The sequence below is a fragment of the Plutella xylostella genome, chromosome 16 (assembly GCF_932276165.1).
Source record: "Plutella xylostella chromosome 16, ilPluXylo3.1, whole genome shotgun sequence".
Taxonomy (NCBI): Eukaryota; Metazoa; Arthropoda; class Insecta; order Lepidoptera; family Plutellidae; genus Plutella; species Plutella xylostella.
Genome location: NC_063996.1, coordinates 5,373,388 through 5,395,166, shown reverse-complemented (window position 1 = coordinate 5,395,166; position 21,779 = coordinate 5,373,388). Strand labels below are relative to the sequence as shown.

Sequence of the window (21,779 nt, the reverse complement as noted above, 5' to 3'; positions counted from 1 at the left end):
TTAGTCTACTTCTGTCGACTGTTCAACTTGTTTTGTTCGTTGTTACTGTACAAACTGGCTTCATTCATGGATGAGTCACGAACATGTAGTCACGGCAGGGTATGAGACACTGATCCACTTAACTCAGATTAGGTATATATGCTTAAAACATGTATATTTGTATAGGTATGGTAGTACCTATGTGCCTTCAGTGTTATTAAAATAATGACTCTACTGCTATGACGCACCTTACTCTTCTAAAAGCACGTAATAAATAAGATAACAGTAGTGTAGTTACCTAAAGTAAAATGTCTTATCTAGTTATATCATTAGTACTTTAAGTAAGTTACTTATTTTATTTATTAATATTAAAATTCCGAGTTAACTCCGGGAAACTCTTGGGAGTACAGTAAAAGCAAAACGGTCATACATTCCTAAGACCCGTTAGCGACAATCCAATCAGAGTACTCGCTGACCCGAGTAGCAACTTGAGGGTAGACGCTACCGCCGCAGCGGAACCCCCACAACTGGACCCCTACCACCACATCCCCACTGACCACCACCGGGGCTCCAGCCTCACACATCCCTAGGCCATCAGTCGCAGGCTCTGCGCAGAGCATTCTAGAAGTGACTTGGTAGATTTGGGTGTCTTCTGAGTCTGGGTCTAGGTTGGCGTAACGCTGAGTGCAGATATCTTGGTTCACGGTTTGCAGGGCCGCTTCTTTCAGTGTTATGCTGGCGTCGTCGTCGTACTGTAAATGTGGAAATAAATATAATATATGTAGACAGCTGGCTATGGGCTTAAAATGTAGTTGGAATGATATCAGACAATCTTATCTTTTTTTTTTCAAAACATGTATTCAGTACGTTTTGGCTTCTATGTAGGTAAGTAGGCACACTAACCTCGAGGTGTCCCCATCCCACAGCATCCACCCTACTCCCATCACTGATAGGAAACACTGCAGCCGGTATCCTAGCCAACTGGACCACTGCAGACAGCACGGCGCTCTCAGCCAATCGGAGGAGAGCTATATCGTGGTCTCCAGCTGTAGGCTCATAGTCGGGGTGGTTGGTGTAAGAGGAGACGGGGACGAGGGAACCGCCGAACGTTGAATATGTGCTGCCGAGGCGCACGCGCAGGCGTGGTGAAGGCATTCTGTGGATATGAAATGAAATATTGTATAAGTATTAGTTACAATAACAGTGACGTATCAGTTAACATAAGTCGTGCGAAAATGGATCGTAGTATTTGATACTGGGATCCATTGTCGCATGACAAACAGCTATATAAGTCAATATTAAATTGTGATTTCTTTTTGTATGAACAGCGATTCAGCTACCCCCATATAAACCTCGCGGTTTTCGAGGGGTAGTTTTTGTAATAATTATTGTACAAACTTTTTATGAAAGTAAATAAAGATCTAAAAAAAAAAAATGAACCTTCCATTTAAAACCGGCGTACTGGGAGTATAATTCAATATTCCAGATAGGGTTATTAATTTTTCGTCTTGATGCTACTGTAACTGAGGGCAGTCAGCTGCTGGAAGGGACAGCTACAACCTAGTGAGAGTTAAAAGGATTTGTCATCAACACGATAACAAAGAATATATGCACAACTTTCAGGAGGTAGCAAGAACGACAACTCACTGATAGCACTGGGCGGCAGACAGCACGGTAGTTGTACTGATGAGGGCCCCCGCACAATGGGGCACCCACATGGAGCCCCACAGGTGGGTCTGGGGGCTCACTGCGAACGGCCATCGGGAGATCTCTGCGGTGCCCACTGGCGCGGGTGGAGGCTTGTGGGCGTCGGCTCTAACTGTTTAAATAAGGGTGTGGGGAGTTGAAGTTGATGAATGCAATAACAGTAAGTATAAACATAAGTATGTTTAGATTTTAGATAGTATAAAAATATCATAACATGACCTGCTAACCAAATGTAACAAGCTATAAATACATTTCACTTTATTTAAATGGGTAGGTATCTATCCTCTGCAAGCAAGCACTTTTCACTCTTTAACGTTTTTAACGTTAAGGTTCACATCACATATTAAATTACTTACCCGAGCAAAAATAAAAAACAATCAAAAACCCCAAACAATGCATTTTACCACATTCGCTAACCAACTGACGCCGATACTAAGGTGGTATTATCTGTAAGTAAGAATAAGAATAAGAATAAGAATAAGAATAATATTTATTCAGAAAACTATAGGTAGTATTTAAAAAAAAAATAGGTCAAATCTTAATGCTAAAGGTAGGTGAAATACTGCTCTGAACTAGGAAATAACAGAGTTTTTCCTGTGTTTCAGATTAAATAGATCTTACATAGAAGAACTTAAGCATCTAATAAGTAGATTTATTAATTTATGATTTGTTGATTTAATGATAGGTATTCTCGATATCTCCAATGGAGAATTAAAAAGTAGGTAAGTAAGTAGTAATTTGTAATTTAATTGATGACTGTAAAATATTTTCAAAATCAAATTATTATTAATATAGCAGGATAATACGAGTACCTTGTCACAAAAAATCTAGTGTAAGTATATCTATAAATTCATTTTCGCGCGTTAATCCCGTTTATTACCAAAGTTATTTTATCTTCGGAAGCATCGATGACCGGGGCAGACGAGTTCTCGAGAGACGGTCATGAACAGGCCGACGTAGTGTGGGAAACCCCATACGGATTTCTGGACAGACTGTGCTTGAAGGAAATGAATGTCGATCAAGAGTAGAATGTAGATCTGTGCCGTGTGCCCATACATTACGACCGCATATTTATAACTTAAAAATTGCGTTCTAAAAAGTCTAAAAAAAGGAAATTTCTAAACATTCTCGAGTAGCCTGGTAATTTAGTTGGATAGGGTAGGCAGGGACAGGGTGGATCTGGGGGAGTCTTTGGTCCAACCGTGAGTGGTTGTTGGCTGCTGATGATGATGATTAGGCCTTTGTATGTTGTCGGGTTAGAAGGTCAGAGAGAGTAGACTTTCGGATCTTCTATTAACAGCATGGATGGACGGATGATCCAGAATCAGAAAACCACTAATTTAAGATTGTCGAGACAATGTTTTTTCTTGTTAGAATCATAAAATGCTGATCAGTGAAGTTGAATGAATGAGTCAACGTCAGCGCAATAGATACGCAGACATGACTCACACGGAAAGAGTTCACTAAAGTCGCGTTTACCGGTTGTTTTGTTAAAAACAACCACTCAATTCCGAGAACTCGTACAGATTGAGCACATTCGTCGAGTTGAAAGTTCACAAACGTATTGTGATATTGTGAAGCCAGTTTATATTGTCGTTTTGGTGGTCAAGCTGGTCAGTCTGTGTTTATGCTCGAAGCTGAGAGGACGTGCGTGCGTGTGTATTCTAATTTAAATTGAAAGTTCCTCGTTCTTAATTTGAAAATGCATCGGTTGGTGATGTTTGGTGGCCTGCTGGCGCTGACTGGGGGGGCTCTGGCCCACACCTACCACTTGGGGGCATGCCCGGTGGTCGAGCCTATGCCAGGATTTGAAATGAATAAGGTATGTAAACTATTTTTTGTACTTAACTATCTATTTTGATCATTGTAACATAGGCGTCAAGTTAGCTGATCGTACCTACCTACGCTCTGTAAATCCTTAGAGGTGGTTGACAGGCAGGTATTGGTTGGTACATCCATGGTCTTCCCTGTCTATGTCCATGCCTCATATACTTACACTCGAATAGACCAGTCCTTGGTCGTCTCAGTTGTTTGAAAGATTGAAAAAATTACATTAGCGGATTAGCGATATGTTTTGTGCGGAAATCCAAGGGTATGTTGTGTTTAAGTTTAGTAACGATCAAATTGCACTAGCCGTGAAGGTTAATTTAGATAACTATCATTAGGAATATGACTTCCTTCTTTTATTAAAATAGTAACTACTTACTTATAAAAATATACAGACATAATTTGCAAGATATCTACCTATAGATTAAGGAGATACTAAAATTTGTTTAATGCAATGCGTATTTTCCACACACTCTCGCTCATTCAGACAGGTAGGTACCTACACTAGTTATACTTACATGTACTTATAGTGGTATCGTATACAATGTCACAAGTGCAACAAACGCTGGCCTAAAATAGATCGAGAGATTACACAAACAAACAACTGTGTAAAGAAATAAGTTTATTATCTTTCCTAGCGTCTACGTCTGCCTTTGTTTTAAAATGAGTGACATGAGGAAGGTCAAGAAGAGAGTGTAGTGCCGCTCTTTGGGAGAGGTCTATGTCCAGGTTCAGTCGTTCAGGAGTGGAAGATTAGGTTACACAACATGGTGGATCCCTAATCGAAATAGATAATATCTGATGGTGTAGAAGAGATAGGTTTAGTAATAAATATTGTTACGATCTATCTGTAATCTGTAGTCTAGATCTAAGTCTTAATAATACTGCCGATTCTACTATTCTGCAATAAATAGTAGGTATTTATATTTATCTTATCTAGGTATAGCATTGTGATGATGAAATAAAATAAAAGTGATTTCCGTTCCGCCCAACGTAAGGCATTGTTCGGACATCATCGCATGAATTCAACTTTTTTTTCGCCTGATACGTTTTGAAATAAGTATGAATAGAAGAGTCATTCGTCAAGTCGCGCGCCTTAGACTCGCGCGCCACGCGCGAGTTGCCCCTCCCGTATTTACCTACTTTACTCGTGGCGCGCGAGTCTAAGGCGCGCGACTTGACGAACGACTCGAATAGAAACAGTTGACGAAATGATGACATGAATAAAGTACTTACATACTTACCTACTAACGTTTAAATAGTTGTCCGTCCGTTCCCAAGAGATTAAATTTTAGGTAGGTAGAAAAAAATGCAAGCAGTCTTTTAGACAGACCATAGCTTAGGTAATTACATTATTTGTGATTCTTCATGATACATTATCATTGAACCTGTATGCTGTATGACCCTTTATCGTATGAAGATAAACGTTATTTATGTCTGCGCATTCTTTTCCTATATCTTACAAGATTATACCTACGTACAATTATAAGAACTAGGTAACTACCTATATAGTATATAAGAGTGATTAGCACGCATAATCCAGAACTTCTTTTTACCGGCTTCATAAAATTTGGTTCTTAGTTTGCAGTGTACTGTATATTGTATACTATTACCTATTTAGTTAGGTATATCTGTGCGCGATTATCTGGAGTTTGCCTGAACCGATCATGATGCGTTACTTTATGTTTCAAAGTTAAACAATGTTTGTCTGCAGATGCTGGGCGTCTGGTACGTCATCCAGAAGACGTCGACGGCGTCTCACTGCATCACATACAACTTCAGCAAGACTGACGAGCCAGGCACCTATGAGATAGACCAAGACTCGCAGCATTTCATACTGGGACTCACGCCGCTGAAACATGACTACAAGTAAGGATTTATATTAGAGACAATGATACGCTTTAATTCACCAATCAATTGTGGTGCAAGAAATTGGTTTAGGCTATAAGTCCGCTTTGTTTAGTTTGACTGTTCGGGCGTAGGTACCTACTTATACTTGGTGAAGAAAATAATCAGTAGTTAGTTTAGTGTTGCCCAAATTCAGTCTTGGTCTTGCAGTCTTGGTCTTGTTCTTGCGTTTTTGCAAGACCAAGACCAAGAACAAGACCGCGTATTTTTAGCAAGACCAAGACCAAGACCTGACCGTGCAAGACTTGAGCAAGAACAAGACATAGCCTGCAAGACTCTTGCGTCTTGCAGCTAGGACTTAGCGCTATTTTACTGAGTAGTTAGGTGTAACAGTTCAGTGTATAGGTAGGTACGCTTAGGAATTCTATGAGACGCAAAAAACTGTATCAAAGAATATGAAAAACTGGACCTATGCGCATTACGACTAATACCATAAACATAGCGAATAAAAATATCTATTAAAATCAAAAAGTAAACTTTAATAAATAGTAATAGACTAATAGGTAATTGCAAGACTAGCAAGACTCTTGCTGCAAGACCAAGACCAAGACCAAGACTGAGAGCGCAAGACCAAGACCAAGACCAAGACCAGGTGTATTGGCGCAAGACCAAGACCAAGACCAGGTGTATTGGCGCAAGACCAAGACCAAGACTGGCTAAGTCTCGTCTTGTTCTTGCATTTGGGCAACACTAAGTTAGTTGCACCTTTTTACCTGCCTATGTAACTGATATTCATCTTCTGTTTTTTGTCTACCGGTGATAATAATATATTATATTTATATTATAATGTTATTTGTTTATAATTATGTCCTATTTCCTACAGATACACCGGAATTTTGACTGTGCCGGACCCAGCCGTCCCAGCAAGAATGAAAGTTCGCTTTCCACTAAGTAAGTAAACGCCTAAAAGAAAACAATACTAGTACCTATAGTTACTGAGTGACAAAAAATGCATCGTGCTAGCTCTTGGGGCCGTTCGATGTGATGTATCCAGATGGCTCTTGATTGTACGAACCTATTAGAGTGGCGAGACGGTATCCTCAGCCGAGCACTCGCTCAGCAATCGCTAGCCGTTTATTGGTCGAGGATCGGCTGGGTATACACCTACTCTGTCGCTACTCTACTTGGTAGGTGTAACAAGCGTATTACAATTTCCCCTTTAATCCCAGGTGTAGCCGGCTCAGCGAGCTACACGGTCATGGCCACAGACTACACCACGTACGCCGCCATCTTCACGTGTCAGAAGCTGGCGTTCGCGCACCGCCGCTCCGCCACCATCCTGTCCAGGACCAAGGAGCTCGACAAGATGTATGTGGACAAGGTGAGGTGAACGGGTTTTAATTAATAACTTTCCCGCGTAATAGTAGCATATGAGTGTATGAGTTAATCCAGGGTTTCAGCTTACTATACTTATCTTTAAATTCATTAAAATTCAGTAGCAGCAACTTAGGTTAGCTACAAATCCTTTACCACTGTGATAAATCTTAGTCAAACTCGTCAAACACAACTCAAGCGTTTTCCACCGACAAGCTCCGAACAAGATTTTTGTTTAGGTACTTCCACATAAACAAGCATATGAAATCAATTGTAAATTAGCGGAAGGTCTCATGATATAGCATGCAGAGGTCATATCAAATGAACTGGCCATCATTAAAATTTTAGGTCGCTCTCTAAATGCACCATGACAATCGAACATGATGATGATGAAGATAAAACCCACCATTTCCCCCCAGATGCGCACGCGCCTGGCCTCCTTCGGCGTGGACCCGTACGACCTGTCCATCATCGTGCAGTCCGAATGCCCGAAGCTGAACAGTAACGGCACCAGTGATGGCGTCAACATCAATATACAGCCTGATACGTTCTCGTCACAGAATATAGGGAATGCTGTGAGGAAGACTGGCAGTGCTATTGGTAAGCAAGGATTCCTTCTATAAGTGAACCAAATAATTCCTAGATAGATAATGATAAAACTTCGATTTAGAACAAAAGAAGTGGATTATATTTTAGGTATGTTTCATTAAAAAACCATTAGAAACTAAGTAAGGATATCTACTAATGTCTGAGCAGAGTATTTAGGTAGGTATTGTAGGTAAGTTATATTATATTATCTACATCTAACCATTTATCCTTACAAAAGTATACCTATACATACTCGTACCATTCCTTTATTTCCATGTCTTTTCATTGTGAAGGTAAGGGCAATGAAAGTTTCTACTCATACGAACTAATAGAATACTAGATTAATGGTAAGCCTGTCTACAAAACACAATTTATATAGCTTTCTTTTAAATAGAAAAGTCCTTTTGTTGGTTCTGTTCATTATTTATCTAGCTTCTTATTATTTATTTAATCAGTATTATATAACATATATCCCGTAAACATTGATTCATTGAATTTCCTGTCGAAACATATCTTATTTAACCGCTCTACCTAGAATCGTTAAATATGATATGGATTTGGGGTCGGATGTTCATGTGAGATGTCATCACCTCCACATAATTATTATCACAACATTAACAACCACCCTTATTAAACAGCGGACGGCGTGGAATACGTGGTGGAAGCCGGCAAGAAGGTGTACCACAAGGTGGCTGACAGCAAGGAGGAGCTGACTGAAGTGCCGGCGGCGCGCGGTCGCAGCCAACTGGATGCAGAGGTCGAGTGGCTGCCCTGAACAACCTGCGGGCCTAGTGGTACAGTCTGGGCCAAAGAGACCTGTCATCTAAGATGTTAATCTAAGGGGTTAGGTCTCTTTGACCTGGGATGTACAAGCGGTATTATGTGGGCAGATAAAGAAACAATATAAAAATGGCGATTTTATCTAGTTACTCCTTTAAAATCCCACTTATGTGTGACCGTGACATTTTCATATTGTGTCTTTTTGTGCGCGTGGATAGTTTAATAGGTACGCCCTGTGTTTGTATCTACACCTTTTGATATCCCTTCTGGACCCTACAGTTTGTAAAATAAATACCTACTATCGAAAGGTAGATACATAGAATGGTGTCCTATTATATTAAAAAAAACTATGTTGTGATTGTTTATCGATAACAAAGGCCTATAAATAGCAATTTATTGAAGCATCACGAATTATTTTATCAATTCAATTATTTAAATGCAAATGATCATGAGATTGATGCCGCCACGTCTTACGATACAAAAGAAATACTCTGCGTTTGTAACTGATGAAAAATACTTTTCCTATTCTACCTGTTAACAAAAAATACTCGTGTATTTATAAAGATTATCTCAGTATGTGTAAGTTCAAACCAAACTATAAAATACCTGCTAGTTTTAGTAGAATTTAACTTCCTAGTTATATTTAAATGTAAATGTAATGCAAGATGATCGTGTAGTTTTTACTTTTTATAAATAAAACATTTAAAATTGAAAGCATAAATATTTTATTACTCCTGTAACTTAACGGCAAATGTACAAAATGCAAATTAAATGCTTAATCCAACAGTAAATACATAAATTATTGCTTAAAAGCTAACATGGATGTATAAATTATTTTATACTGACGAGCTAAAATAAAGTAGCACATTTCTTTTTAGCCTGCCTCATCCAAATTGTCTTATGCTTTCTAAAGATGCCAATAGATTATAAAATATTTCAAATTCTGTCAACTGAATTGCTCGAAAGTAGGGATAATCCTACTGAATTAAGTGTTCTATTGGCAATAATATTATACGATGTTTTGCGTTTCTTCTGACAGTTGATAAATAGTACTAATCGTGCCACGCACGGATACAATTGAAGACATCCTCTTTCCACTTCTGCATCCAAAAACCCTTAGTGCTGCCACACACAAACACTATAACCTTACACCGTCAGAAGAAACGCCCCTCCAAACCCGCCTAAGGCGTGCACCGCTCCAAGAACCTCGGGTACAGACACACGTCCCTAATATGGTGTCTGTCCAGCAGCCAGCACAGGAACCGCTCGAGCCCCAGCCCGTAGCCGCCGTGCGGGACGGAGCCGAACTTGCGCTGGTCTGTGTACCAGTAGTACGGGGTGGGGTCGATGCCCTCGCGCTTGTAGCCTGGAACGAGGATGTTTGGTTAGTGGGGGTATTGTGTATGATAGGCTGACGTATGGGGCAAACACTTATATACCATAGGTAACTCAACTAGTCCCTTATGTAGGACATGTAAAGAAGTAGATGAGACGGTTGAACATATTTTGTTAGCTTGTCCACCTACTACAGAAACAAGATTATCTATTCTTGGACCAACAGAGCGCCTACCTCAGCTATTACAACACCCAGGCCTGCTACTCCAGTTTACTCGGGAGCTAGGCTGGCTGAGCTGAAATCAAGGGGATATGTACAAAGGTTCCACTCGAGAGAGCCACGTACAGGAACTTCACCCCCTATGAGAATAGAATAGAATAGAATAGAAGGCTAATGTTTGGTGACTTGTAAATTCGCTAAAAAAGACGAGGGGGGGGACTCCAATGGCATCCGTCATCTCAAGGATATCTTCGGTTTTTTTACTAACACCTAGAATAGAATAGAATAGAATAGAATACTCCTTTATTGACTAAACGAGACACAAATAACAATTTAGAATACAGTGGATACAATGCAATAGGCGGCCTTATCGCTTAAGCGATCTCTTCCAGGCAACCTACAGACACATATAATAATTGAACTCAGTAGTTTTCACGAAAATAACGTCATCTAGTGCTTACCTCAATTACCTCCACTAAAACAAGCACCGCTTCATAAACGACATTGTTGTTTACAGCGTCATCATCAGCCATCAATCGATTCTACTTCTCAGTTCACGCGAAACCAACGCCATCTAGTGACCGATTCAACCAACTTTACTAAAACACCCAACAATCCCACCTTCATTAGCTCACTCACCGTCCATGAGCTCCTTGTGGTCCCATATCCTCATGGAGCCGCCCACGACCTCGCCCACGCCCGGCACCAGCACGTCCACGGACTCGGTGAGCCGGCGGTCGTCCGCGCAGCGCGGCATGTAGAACGACTTCATCTCACACGGGAACTCGCACAGGAGGATATAGAGACACCAGTAGCATCCGTTATAGTGGAAGAAGAGCCATCTTTGACGGCTACAATAAGCTCCACTAAATAACGTCATCTATTAACCGCTACAATTAACTCCAGAAACAAACGACGGTGTATTTATAGCGCGATCTATCGATTCTAATCATCCGGTTACGCGAAACTAGCACCATCTGGTGTCTAAAACAAGCACGCTTCAGAAACAAACGACGGTGTTAAATAACAGCGCCATCTTTTGATTTTAAGCGAAACTAGCGCCATCTAGTGACTACTTCCATAACTTCCACAATAACTCGCACGCCCCAGAAACAAACGACGGTGGTACTTACAGCGCCATCTATCGATTCTATTTACGCCAGACCAACGCCATCTAGTGACCAATTCAATCAACTACTATAACAACCACTCCTTCATTTGTCAACTCACCGTCCGTAAGCACCTGTGTTATTTATAGCGCCATCTAGTGACCAATTCAAACCTTCTTTAGCTCACTCACCGTCCATGAGCTCCTGGTGGTCCCATATCCTCATGGAGCCGCCCACGACCTCGCCCACGCCCGGCACCAGCACGTCCACGGACTCGGTGAGCCGGCGGTCGTCCGCGCAGCGCGGCATGTAGAACCACTTCATCTCACACGGGAACTCGCACAGGGGGATAGACGCCCCAGTAGCTTACGTTATACTGAAGGGGACGGCTTCTAGTGTCCAGATCTAAATTACGCCATCTATTGATTGATACGCCACTACAATAAGCTGAACTACACGCTCCAGAAACAAACGACGGCTACAATAAGCTAAACTAAAATACACGCTCCAGAAACAAACGACGGTGTTATTTATAGCGCCATCTAGTGACCGCTTCCCTAACTTCCACAAAAACTCGCATGCTCCAGAAATAAACGACGGTGTTATATACAGCGTCATCTAGTGTCTACTTCAATTTACTCAACTAAAACAAACACGCTCTAGAAACAAACGACGGTGTTATTTACAGCGCCATCTATCGATTTTTCACACCAGTTGACGCAAAACGAACGCCATAACCTCCACAAAAACTCGCACGCTTTATCTTTCGCTTGTTGACCCAAATCAACGCCATCTAGTGACCAATTCAAGTAGCTTTTTGCCCACTCACCGTCCATGAGCTCCTTGTGGTCCCATATCCTCATGGAGCCGCCCACGACCTCGCCCACGCCCGGCACCAGCACGTCCACGGACTCGGTGAGCCGGCGGTCGTCCGCGCAGCGCGGCATGTAGAACGACTTGATTTCCGCGGGGAACTTGCATAGAAGGATTGGGACTCCGATGGCGTCGGTCATCTTGCGTTCCGGCATCTCGGGGATGTCCTGAGTTGGGAACAGGTAAAGAGCTGTATGATTTAAGGTATGGGAGTGATATCTCTGATACTCGTTTCCACGTTTGAGATAGGACCACAGTGCGTTATGGCTGTACAAACATATAGGTTGGTGACCACGCGACACAAATAGGAACTTTAGTCAGTAGACTACTTCCTTTGAAGCAGTATCACATAATTTAGATACATACATATTATGCTTACGACTGTTTTCCCCGAATGGGTAGTCACAGGTAACTCGCATGCGAGTCATTATTTACGAGTACATAGTGTAATGAAATATAATATAATAATTTATAAAAAAAACAGGCAGTCGATATTTGGTTAAAGACAGAGTGTTATGGCTACCTTTAGGAGACTACTAACGAACATTACCGTAGGCTGATGACAAAATATGATAAAAAATAACTTACATCTCCAAACTCGTAGAAAGATCCGTCCTCCTTGGTGACGTTGTTGGTCTTCAACCATTCGAGGGCCTCCGTGTACGCCATGCGCTTGAACGGACGCTCCGGTTTCTGCAACAATAACAGTAGGTATTAATCAATAATCATTAAAAATCAAGCCATTATTTTAGAGTACTATCAAGTTGGAATTCGGGGTACATACATGGCTGCATCAGAGTACCTACCCTAACTGGAATTAATAACCTGATATTAACGGCTTCATTGATGTAATATAGCTTAAAACACTCTAGAACACGTCATCTATCCATAAAAAGAACCCGCATTTAAATCGTTCCATCCATTCCGAAGCAACAACGTGGCAAAATACCTCCGACACTATGCCTGTTTCGATAAAGGGTTCATCATCTTCGTAAATCTAGATAGCCTAATCTAGATTACCTTAAAGTTGTGGTTGAGGTGGTGCAGCAGAGCGCGGCCCTCGTCGCTGGCGAGCACGCGCCCCACCACGTCCACCACCAGCTCCTCCAGCCGGCCCAGCAGCTCAGGGAAGGAAATGAACGGACACTCCGCTTCCACGTGGCTAATGTATCTAAGTAACTTGACTTGGGTCAAAAGCCCCGATGCTGAACCGATTTAAATGGAACATAGCTTAAAACACTCTAAGTTTCATCAAATTTCTAACAAAACAACCTGCATTGAAATCAATCCATCCGTTGCGGAACCACACAGCTAAATCCCTCAGAAAAAATGCTTCAGTTTCCAACTACGGCGCAGCGCTTTTGCTATACCTTATATAGTATCTAGAATATACCTACACTAATTGAACGTAGCTTAAAACACTCTTAAACAAGTGACTATCCAGTAAAAGATTCCACAATTAAATCGGTCCATCCGTTCTGGACCAACATAGCAAAATACCTCACAAAAGATGCTTCAGTTTCTAACTACGGTGCAGCGCTTTTGCATACCTAAGTATCTATAATATACACTAATCTCTAGTTGTTACCTTAAAGTTAGGGTTCAGATCGTGAACTAGAGCCTTGCCCTCGTCGCTGGCGAGCACGCGCTCCACCACGTCCACCACCAGGTCTTCAAGGCGATCCAGTAGATCAGTGAAGGAAATGAAGGGGCATTCCGCTTCCACGTGGCTGTATCTGAGGGAGGAATGTTTGATTAGGGCTTGGACACAATAGGACTACGCCTAAAACCCTTCCGACATTGGAAGGTGACTCGTGCCCAAGCAGTGGGGACATGATGGGTTGTGATTGAACACAATACTATGTAATTTATACCATGTATTATATAGCTGTGTCCCTCCTATTCGCAAGGGTTTCATAGGAGGGCTTACTGATTGACAGAACACACGCAAATAAAGATACAATTCACTCCATGATGGTGTTCGGATAACTTCGGATCGGACTCATTCGATTATCAATAACCCTCTATTTTCGTAATGGCGGTAACTTTCATACAGCTTCTTTAACGACTTTATGAACTATAAGCTAATGCCGACCTTATTACGGGCATAAAGACACAGACATAGATTCAATGTCGGCATCCCGTCTGTCATAATATGACTTACTCAGCAAGATGGCGCCGGGTCCTCGACTGCTCGGCGCGGTACGACTGCGCGATGCAGTACACGTCTCCCAGCGCCGGCAGACACGTCTCCAGGTACAGCTGCGAGCTCTGCGTGAGGTACGCCTGCTCGCTGCAAGGAAAATTGAGGATTAGCGCCATCTAGTGGAGATAATTAGGATTAATTGAGAAAAGTAAGGTTTAGCGCCATCTAGTGGAGATGATTAGTATTAATGGAGAAAAGTAAGGTAGAGCTGGCAGGCACGTCTCCAAGTACAGCTGCGAGCTCTGCGTGAGGTACGCCTGCTCGCTGGAAGGAGAAGTGAGGAATTATGAAAAGTAAGGTTTAGCGCCATCTAGTGGAAATAATTAGTAATAATGGAGAAAAGTAAGGTTAAACGCCATCTAGCGGAAATTATGAGGATTAAGAGTAAGACTGCTCGGCGCGGTACGACTGCGCGATGCAGTACACGTCCCCTAGAGCCGGCAGACACGTCTCCAGGTACAGCTGCGAGCTCTGCGTGAGGTACGCCTGCTCGCTGCAAGGAGAAGTCAGGATTAGCGCCATCTAGTGGAGATTATTAGTAATAGTGGAGAAAAGTAAGGTTTAGCGCCATCTAGCGGTAATTACTCTTCCAGACGGTTTTCTTTTCGTGGCTGGAAGGACGTAATCGCCAAAGACCTGAAATAGCTAAAAGTGTCCGACTGGTCAGATTTGGCACAGAATAGAGAAGATTGGCGTACTTTAATGTCGGAGGTCAAGATACACTTCGGGTAGTTGAGCCAGCGAAGTACCTAAGTGGTAATTAGTATTATGTTGATGATAGCTCGGCAGTACATTGAATGTCAAGTTGCGCTTACAAATCAATTGATAATAAACAACTAACACCGTCATCTATGCTCACTCACCCGAAGTAGCTGAACTTGAACAGAGTGCTGCCTCCTTCACACTGGGTCTGCACTAGCGTCGGCGGACACACCTCGGTGTAGTTTGATAATAAACTAGTAACAACGCCATCTATCGTCACTCACCCGAAGTAGCTGAACTTGAAGAGCGTGCTGCCTCCCTCACACTGGGTCTGCACTAGCGTCGGCGGACACACCTCGGTGTAGTTTGATAATAAACAACTGACAACGCCATCTATCGTCACTCACCCGAAGTAGCTGAACTTGAACAGAGTGCTGCCTCCCTCGCACTGGGTCTGCACTAGTGTCGGCGGACACACCTCGGTGTAGTGTTGCACGATGAGAGCTTTTATTAATTAACAAGTGACAACGCCATCTATCGTCACGCACCCGGTGCTTTTATTAATAACAACTAATAACGCCATCTACCGTCACTCACCCGAAGTAGCTGAACTTGAAGAGCGTGCTGCCTCCCTCGCACTGGGTCTGCACTAGTGTCGGCGGACACACCTCGGTGTAGTGACGCGAGGCGAAGTGATCACGGAACGCCTTGGTGACTAGTGCGCGAGCCCGCAGCACTTTGGAAGTGTTCTCGCCACGGATCATTATGTGCCTGGGGATGGGAAGTCAAACTGTTTGTATTATCGCTATTACTAAATAGTAACTTTCTTTGGTTTTTATCACTGTCTCACACTCCTTATAACTACTAAATTATACCCATAGCAGTTATGAGATTATATGGCACAAAAGCCTTATGAGTGTGGCTAATCTTGTATGAAATTCATAAGTAAATATAATAACTAATAATATAATATATTAGGTCCTTACATATGAAATTGGCGTTTTGTCGTACTGGCCACTTTGATCTCAAATATTACCTGTATGGTTAGGAATTCCAAATTCAAATTCATACAGCTATTTACTCATGCATTTGTGTTTCAAACCCCCTAATTCATTTGTTTTTTCTTCTTTTGTTTTTTTCTTTGTGTCACTCTGTTTACAAAATGGAAAACTTGAAATATCGCGTTATTTACGAGTATGAGTTCCACCGTGGCACCAGTGCTGCAGAAACGGCTCGAAGGATTAATGATGTGTATGGTGACGGTGTCGCAAAAGAAAACACAGTGCGTTTTTGGTTCCAACGTTTTCGTTCTGGAAATTTCGACCTGCAGAACAAGCCTCGTGGACGGCCGGAGACCAAAGTTGATAATGAAGAATTGAAGGCTATTGTGGAAGCGGATCCATCGCAAACCACGTCCGAGTTAGCTGCAGGCTCCGGTGTTAGTGATAAAACTATTCTAATCCACTTGAAGCAAATTGGGAAGGTGAAAAAGCTTGAAAGGTGGGTACCTCATGAATTGAGTGAAGCAAACCGACAAACGCGCGTCGACTGCTGCGTTACGTTACTCAACCGGCACAATAATGAAGGAATTTTAAATCGAATCATTACCTGTGATGAAAAGTGGATCCTCTACGATAATCGGAAGCGCTCATCGCAATGGCTGAACCCTGGCGAACCAGCCAAATCCTGCCCTAAGCGAAAATTGACTAAAAAAAAGTTGCTTGTAACTCTTGTAAGTGTTTGGTGGACTAGTGCCGGTGTCGTTCACTACAGCTTTCTTAAATCTGGCCAGACGATTACGGCAGATATCTATTGTCAGCAACTGCAAACCATGATGGAAAAGCTAGCTGCTAAACAACCGAGGCTGGTCAATCGCTCTAGGCCACTGCTGCTTCAGGACAACGCTAGACCACACACTGCACAACAGACGGCTACCAAATTAGAGGAGCTTCAATTAGAATGTCTTAGACATCCACCGTACTCTCCGGACCTTGCTCCAACAGATTACCATTTTTTTCGCAATTTGGATAACTACTTGCAAGGAAAAAAATTCAACTCCGATGGGGCAGTCCAAACCGCCTTCAAAGATTTTATTGATTCCCGCCCGAATGGTTTTTTTAGTAAGGGGATCAATGAACTACCTATGAGATGGCAAAAGTGCATACATAGCAATGGTACATACTTTGATTAATTTAATATATTTCATTTAAGAAAAAACGATTTTATGTTCCTCCTATAGAAAACTCCAATTTCATATGTAAGGACCTAATACTAACCTAACCTATTTTCACTTTGAGTTGCTGAGCCAGCAGAGTAAGTATGTAACCTAACCTGGAGTTAGTGTTAGTTTGCTTAGAACAACGCGGACTCGAGTTACTCAATGGGTAGTTTGTATTCATGTATGTCTTTTTGTAAGTACCTCGAGAGCTACCTTATGTAGCGGTGATTTTCGGATTAAAGGAAATACTTATCAAATTATTTACAAACCTACCTACATAAATTAATCCTACTAATATTAGCGAGAGTTTGTGAGTATGTGTGTATGTTTGTGAAAACTTTTTAAGGCGAAGTGAAGCTCGCGGGAACAGCTAGTCCTGGTATAAGAGTGCTCACCTGTTGTCGAGCTGCACGTCGGGCAAGGCCTCCTCGTTGAGGATGGACTCGGCCCCGCCGGGCGGCGCCAGCCCCACCAGCTCCCAGTAGTCCGCCGACAGCTCGTGCCCGCCAGGCGCCTGGAAGGGGGGGGGGGGCTTCATTTATTACAGAAACATAAAAGCATACACGGGCAGGCTTATTGCCAAAAAGCAATTTCTTCCAGCCAACCTTTGTTGGTGGATAAAAGAGTTACTTACTAGCTATTTAGTTACAGGTACAGCTATTATACTATAATAACAATACTAATATAGCCTACAATTATTTTTGCTTTAGTGCATGGCGTTATGGATAGACTGGCAGAAGCAGTAACGATATAGTGGGCAGAAACAAATCACATTTTCCGAAATGTTCTGTTTTGTTAAAATTGTCTCTGTTAGTGGTAAAGGATAACAGGTAAAATGTAATCATCCACTGCTGAACCTACTGCATCACATCACAACACTACAAAAACCTAACCTAAACCATCCTTATTCCTGATATCAGCTACAAGTCTAGGGGATTGTAGGGAATTCCACACTACAGTTAGCTGCATGAACATCTCTTGTTGTACACACTTTTGTGCCTTGTCCAAACCAAACTTCATGAACAACTTTACTAATTTTATGATTTCAGGTATTATACATTAACAAGGTAAAGAAGTGTAATGTAATATACTGTTGTCAGACCAATAACAAAACACACATACCGTCTTCCCCTCCGGAACCACCTCCAATTTCCCATACAGCGTCACCGACGACTCCGGCGAAAGTACCAGGGCGTTATAAGTCTGGCAGAGCAGGCCGTTGAGCACGCACTGCAGGTAGCCGGTCCCGTCGCGCAGGGTCAGGAACATGAGGGACTTGCCCTGTCGGCGCAGGCGGTGCACCCAGCCGCGGACGCAGATGCGGGTGCCTCGGTTGTTCTCCGCTGTGGGGGAGATAGAAGTGTAAGTGTCTGGTTTTTAAAAAATATATGGGTAGAATGGAAGATTGAGGATGTCTTCGTTGGTTACTTGAAGAGTAATTTGAATTCCTAGCTTATTAAAATTGATAGTTTAGGATCCCAGATGGAGATTGAGCTTGAGATGTGAATAATTCGCAAAATATGCCAATGAATGATTTGTAGGTAGAGTTAGTGTCATTTTATATTTTATGTGCCAAAGCCATAATTGGGTTGATGTCAATACCAGATTCAAGATAAATATAACAAAATGGGAGCCAAAATATTATATGCTACACCTCCTCCTCATTGGCTTCCATCCTCATTATGCTATTTACAATAATGTGTTGCCATTTTTTGTTATCTTTTGTAACAACGAAATACAAAAAATAAATGCATGAGTTTGCCCTGAAGATATTTATAATTTTACTAACTAGGTACTTATTGTACACATGTGACACAAATACCACACACATTGCAAGATCATCACAACCTGGTTGTGCTAACAGAACACGCGTTTTTATCACAACCAAACATATTTTACAATAATACAGTTTTTGTTTATTTATTGAGAAAATGAAATATATTATTAGAGAATGATACAGTTGCTGAAGAAATTCGCACTCAGGCTGGATCTTACAGAAACCGTGTCTGTAACCACCCGAATGAACTAGCTGCTCAGCTGACCACACCAAACTTCCAACATTGTTTGAAGAGAAGGGAACCTATGGAGCTGGCACACTCCTAGCGATGAAATAAAGAGGGGTTCCCACTGGGGGACTCTTTTCAATGCCATTAAACTGAGAAGAAATCTGCTCATAGTTCTGGGACTGATTGCAGATGAAATGGAAAATTAAAAAAAAAAAAAGGTAATGATCATCATTATCATCATAATAATACTAACAACTGCAATTCCCAAAGGGATAGTTAGAGGAGACTCTAATAAATAATGAATTCTGGATAAATAAATCAGTCTATCATTGATAATCTCAGGTCAAAATCAGACATAATATGTAATAAATCCATAAGTGATAAAGCAATACCATTGAATATTACCAGTAACCTTTCATATTTACAGTGACTTGTTTACTCAGGTGCCATGTCATTGCTCTAGATTCAACATTTATTTTTCAAAGTATGAATGAAATATGCACAGACCCTATTTTATGTGTTAAATTTTTAAATATGATTGGTTTACATCTTATGAGCATATATCATACAAGTTCCAACCTATCTCAGATAATGATAGACTGTAGATAGGTCAAACAATGATCATCCCTATTTTGATATTAAGCGGACTCAGACAAAACATACTGTTATTTTGAAAACCTGGCTAAAGGAGTAACTATGACCAGATTTCAACAGACAAGACTAGACAAAAAAGCTACTGACTTGTTTCAATAATGCAGAGCAGTGGGCATTACAGTGGGAATTACATTGTGATGACAATGAGCACAGGAGAGAGTTGGTGAGTCTATTTGACTCAACTGAGAAACTAAACCTCAGCCCTCTTGTAAAGAAAAGGATTGAGTATGTATATTTAAGTAACACTTACTTTCATAGATCTTCACAACTTTAGCTTTTGGCAAACTTGGGTCTTCTTTGATGACAATTTTCTTGGCCTCCTCCATGTTCTGTTGCCTCTTGTCATTGGAGTCCTCCTCGGCCTTGGCCTTGTCCGCGGCCTTGTAGTTCTCGCGGACCCAGATCTTCTGGATTTTCTTCAGTTGAGATTTAGCGGCTACTTCATACACCTTTCCTTCTTCTTTCGCGTCGACGTAGATGGTAGGAAATGGTTCTTTGCCGGCGTGCCGCATCGCCTGGAGAATGGTCTTGAACGGCTTGTCTTCAGACCCATCTCCCGTCTCATCGCTGCCTCTTTTATCAGACGTGTAGATCTCTTCTGCAAAAGTGGAAAGACGAAATTGCATACGTGTTTTTGTGACGAGGTTAGTTTTAGGTAGGAAAGTATATTTGTACTTACTTAGAGATAATTTTTCTATTTCCGGTTGGGCCATTGTTGATAAATGGATGATCTTTGTTCACTAACTAGAATAAATACAGATGAGATTTCACTTTTTCATAGAAAATGCAACAAGATTTCACCGCATTGCACGAGAATTGAATTGAAATTTTATTTATGGCAATCTGTCGGGTGTGCCAACAATTTCTGCCAGTATCATGTCATGACACTGCATGTGTATTTATTTGAATTGTAATTTATTGAAGGTAGATCTTGAAAACTTTACGAATGTATATAAATAAATAAACATAATAGATAAATACATATTATATGAGTGAATGAATGGAGTTATAACTTGATTTTGTTGTTAACCCTAGAGTAGTCGCGCCATTTTTTGTGACGCGAGTGCTCGCGTGACGGCATTTTGCCGCACATATTAAAATGTATTTTTTGGACACTTAATAATTACGAAAACTTATAAATGCATATAATTTCAATAAAATGAATCATATGGTATTAGAAAAAGTAATATTTATAGTTTTTATATTATAATTGTTCAATATATGAGCTATCGTTCATGCTTTGGGAAAAATTTTGATCTTTTAGGTATAAATTTGTCTTAAGCCACACAAAATCAACAAATCTCAAAATTATTAAAAAAATTAGATGTTATCGTCATCTACAGCATTTATTTTAGCAACACAGTACTGAAACATGAACACAAAGTGTTCGTTGCACATTAACTTTCTTCATGTATTGCACCCTTTTTTGACCTGCTTTTTTTCTTATATGGACATAGTTATAGGCATGTACCCTCTCTTCTTTAGGGTGTTTTTTGTTGGTCCGGTGGTACAAAACGGGAGATTTGTACCACCGGACCAATAAAAAACACTTATGTACTGTCCATATGTAAGATTCTATTGTTATACGTGGTGTAGTTATAGGCAGAGCTATTTTTCCAGGTAAATTCTTCGTAAAATTAACTTGTTAGTAAATTAACAAAATTATATCGTAAATCGAATGTAAACTGAAATAGACACATACCTAAATCTAATTTACATTATTATTACCAAAAAACACTGAAAAACTAACAATATTTCATAACAATTGTAAAAAAAATGACTTTAATTTCACTGACGCGAGTGCTCGCGCAGTGAGCATTTTGCCGCCGCGTGCGACACACTCTCTTCAATTCTCTCTTCCTGCTGTAACCTGTGCACTGAATTTCTCCAAATTTACGTAACATGTAGGAGAAGACCGAGAGGGCAGCTACATGGACGCTGGACCTTGAGGAGTGTATAGTTCACAAAATAATAAACATTATTTGCTGAGGGCGGCAAAATGCTCATAGCGCGAGCACTCTAGGGTTAACAATGAATTTACTAATAGCGATGATAAAATTAGGGTCATGAAAATTTAATAACAACTGATGAAAGTTTATTGGAAGAGGAACTTTGATTTTATATAGGTATGGATATAATGAGTCTAAACCAAAAATGGGGCAATTCAGGAAAACATGATCTAGAGTCCCCTCGTCCTGTCCACACTCACACATGGGCGAATCCCGTTGTTTTATTTTATTGAGAAAAGCAGGGGAGCAACAATGACCCAAACGAATTCTGCACAAGATGGAAACAATTAATTTAGGAAGATTTTTAAATTTAAAAAACCACGGTCTATGAGGAACCTTCGGTT

At 41.1% G+C, this 21,779-nt stretch overlaps 3 protein-coding genes across 4 annotated transcripts; 1 reads left to right on the top strand and 2 right to left on the bottom strand.

Annotated features, from left to right (window-relative positions):
• Window positions 1–321: 321 nt before the first annotated feature.
• On the bottom strand, window positions 322–2,085 carry LOC119693839 (trypsin-1). Its single transcript, XM_048626559.1, has 4 exons — window positions 2,079–2,085; window positions 1,627–1,798; window positions 883–1,135; window positions 322–731 (listed from the first exon to the last, which is right to left on the bottom strand). Exons 1-4 carry the CDS (start codon window positions 2,083–2,085, stop codon window positions 414–416), a joined length of 750 nt encoding a protein of 249 aa, XP_048482516.1. The 3' UTR covers window positions 322–413.
• A 1,185-nt stretch (window positions 2,086–3,270) lies between these two features.
• Window positions 3,271–8,920, top strand: LOC119693817 (apolipoprotein D). The gene is made up of 6 exons (XM_038118475.2): window positions 3,271–3,508; window positions 5,228–5,382; window positions 6,245–6,312; window positions 6,591–6,742; window positions 7,155–7,335; window positions 7,962–8,920. The coding sequence occupies exons 1-6, from the start codon at window positions 3,389–3,391 to the stop codon at window positions 8,096–8,098; spliced, it is 813 nt and encodes a 270-aa protein (XP_037974403.1). The 5' UTR covers window positions 3,271–3,388; the 3' UTR covers window positions 8,099–8,920.
• LOC119693816 (asparagine--tRNA ligase, cytoplasmic) lies at window positions 8,812–20,249 on the bottom strand. Of its 2 annotated transcripts, XM_048626297.1 has the most exons (11): window positions 20,106–20,249; window positions 19,677–20,024; window positions 17,889–18,109; window positions 17,162–17,280; window positions 15,217–15,319; window positions 14,956–15,026; window positions 13,805–13,933; window positions 13,229–13,376; window positions 12,229–12,333; window positions 11,597–11,807; window positions 8,812–9,469 (listed from the first exon to the last, which is right to left on the bottom strand). In XM_048626297.1, the coding sequence occupies exons 1-11, from the start codon at window positions 20,137–20,139 to the stop codon at window positions 9,285–9,287; spliced, it is 1,674 nt and encodes a 557-aa protein (XP_048482254.1). In that variant the 5' UTR covers window positions 20,140–20,249; the 3' UTR covers window positions 8,812–9,284. The 2 variants fall into 2 exon arrangements, with proteins under 2 accessions (XP_048482254.1, XP_048482253.1); XM_048626296.1 differs by lacking the exon at window positions 14,956–15,026 and having other exon boundaries at window positions 15,146–15,319.
• Window positions 20,250–21,779: the final 1,530 nt, after the last annotated feature.

Bases quoted from the DNA above. Each gene is read 5' to 3' on its own strand.
- LOC119693839 (XM_048626559.1), bottom strand. The intron at 1,136-1,626 runs GTGAGTTGTCGT...TCATATCCACAG, and splicing joins TCTGCCGCCCAGTGCTATCA to AATGCCTTCACCACGCCTGC. The intron at 732-882 runs GTTAGTGTGCCT...CCACATTTACAG, and splicing joins TGGGATGGGGACACCTCGAG to TACGACGACGACGCCAGCAT.
- LOC119693817 (XM_038118475.2), top strand. From the start codon at position 3,389: ATGCATCGGTTGGTGATGTTTGGTGGCCTGCTGGCGCTGACTGGGGGG. The intron at 6,313-6,590 runs GTAAGTAAACGC...CTTTAATCCCAG, and splicing joins GAAAGTTCGCTTTCCACTAA to GTGTAGCCGGCTCAGCGAGC. The intron at 7,336-7,961 runs GTAAGCAAGGAT...CTTATTAAACAG, and splicing joins GAAGACTGGCAGTGCTATTG to CGGACGGCGTGGAATACGTG.
- LOC119693816 (XM_048626296.1), bottom strand. From the start codon at position 20,139: ATGGCCCAACCGGAAATAGAAAAATTATCTCTAA. The intron at 18,110-19,676 runs GTAAGTGTTACT...TCTCCCCCACAG, and splicing joins AGTTGTGAAGATCTATGAAA to CGGAGAACAACCGAGGCACC. The intron at 11,808-12,228 runs GTAAGTTATTTT...TTCCCAACTCAG, and splicing joins CTTTCTACGAGTTTGGAGAT to GACATCCCCGAGATGCCGGA.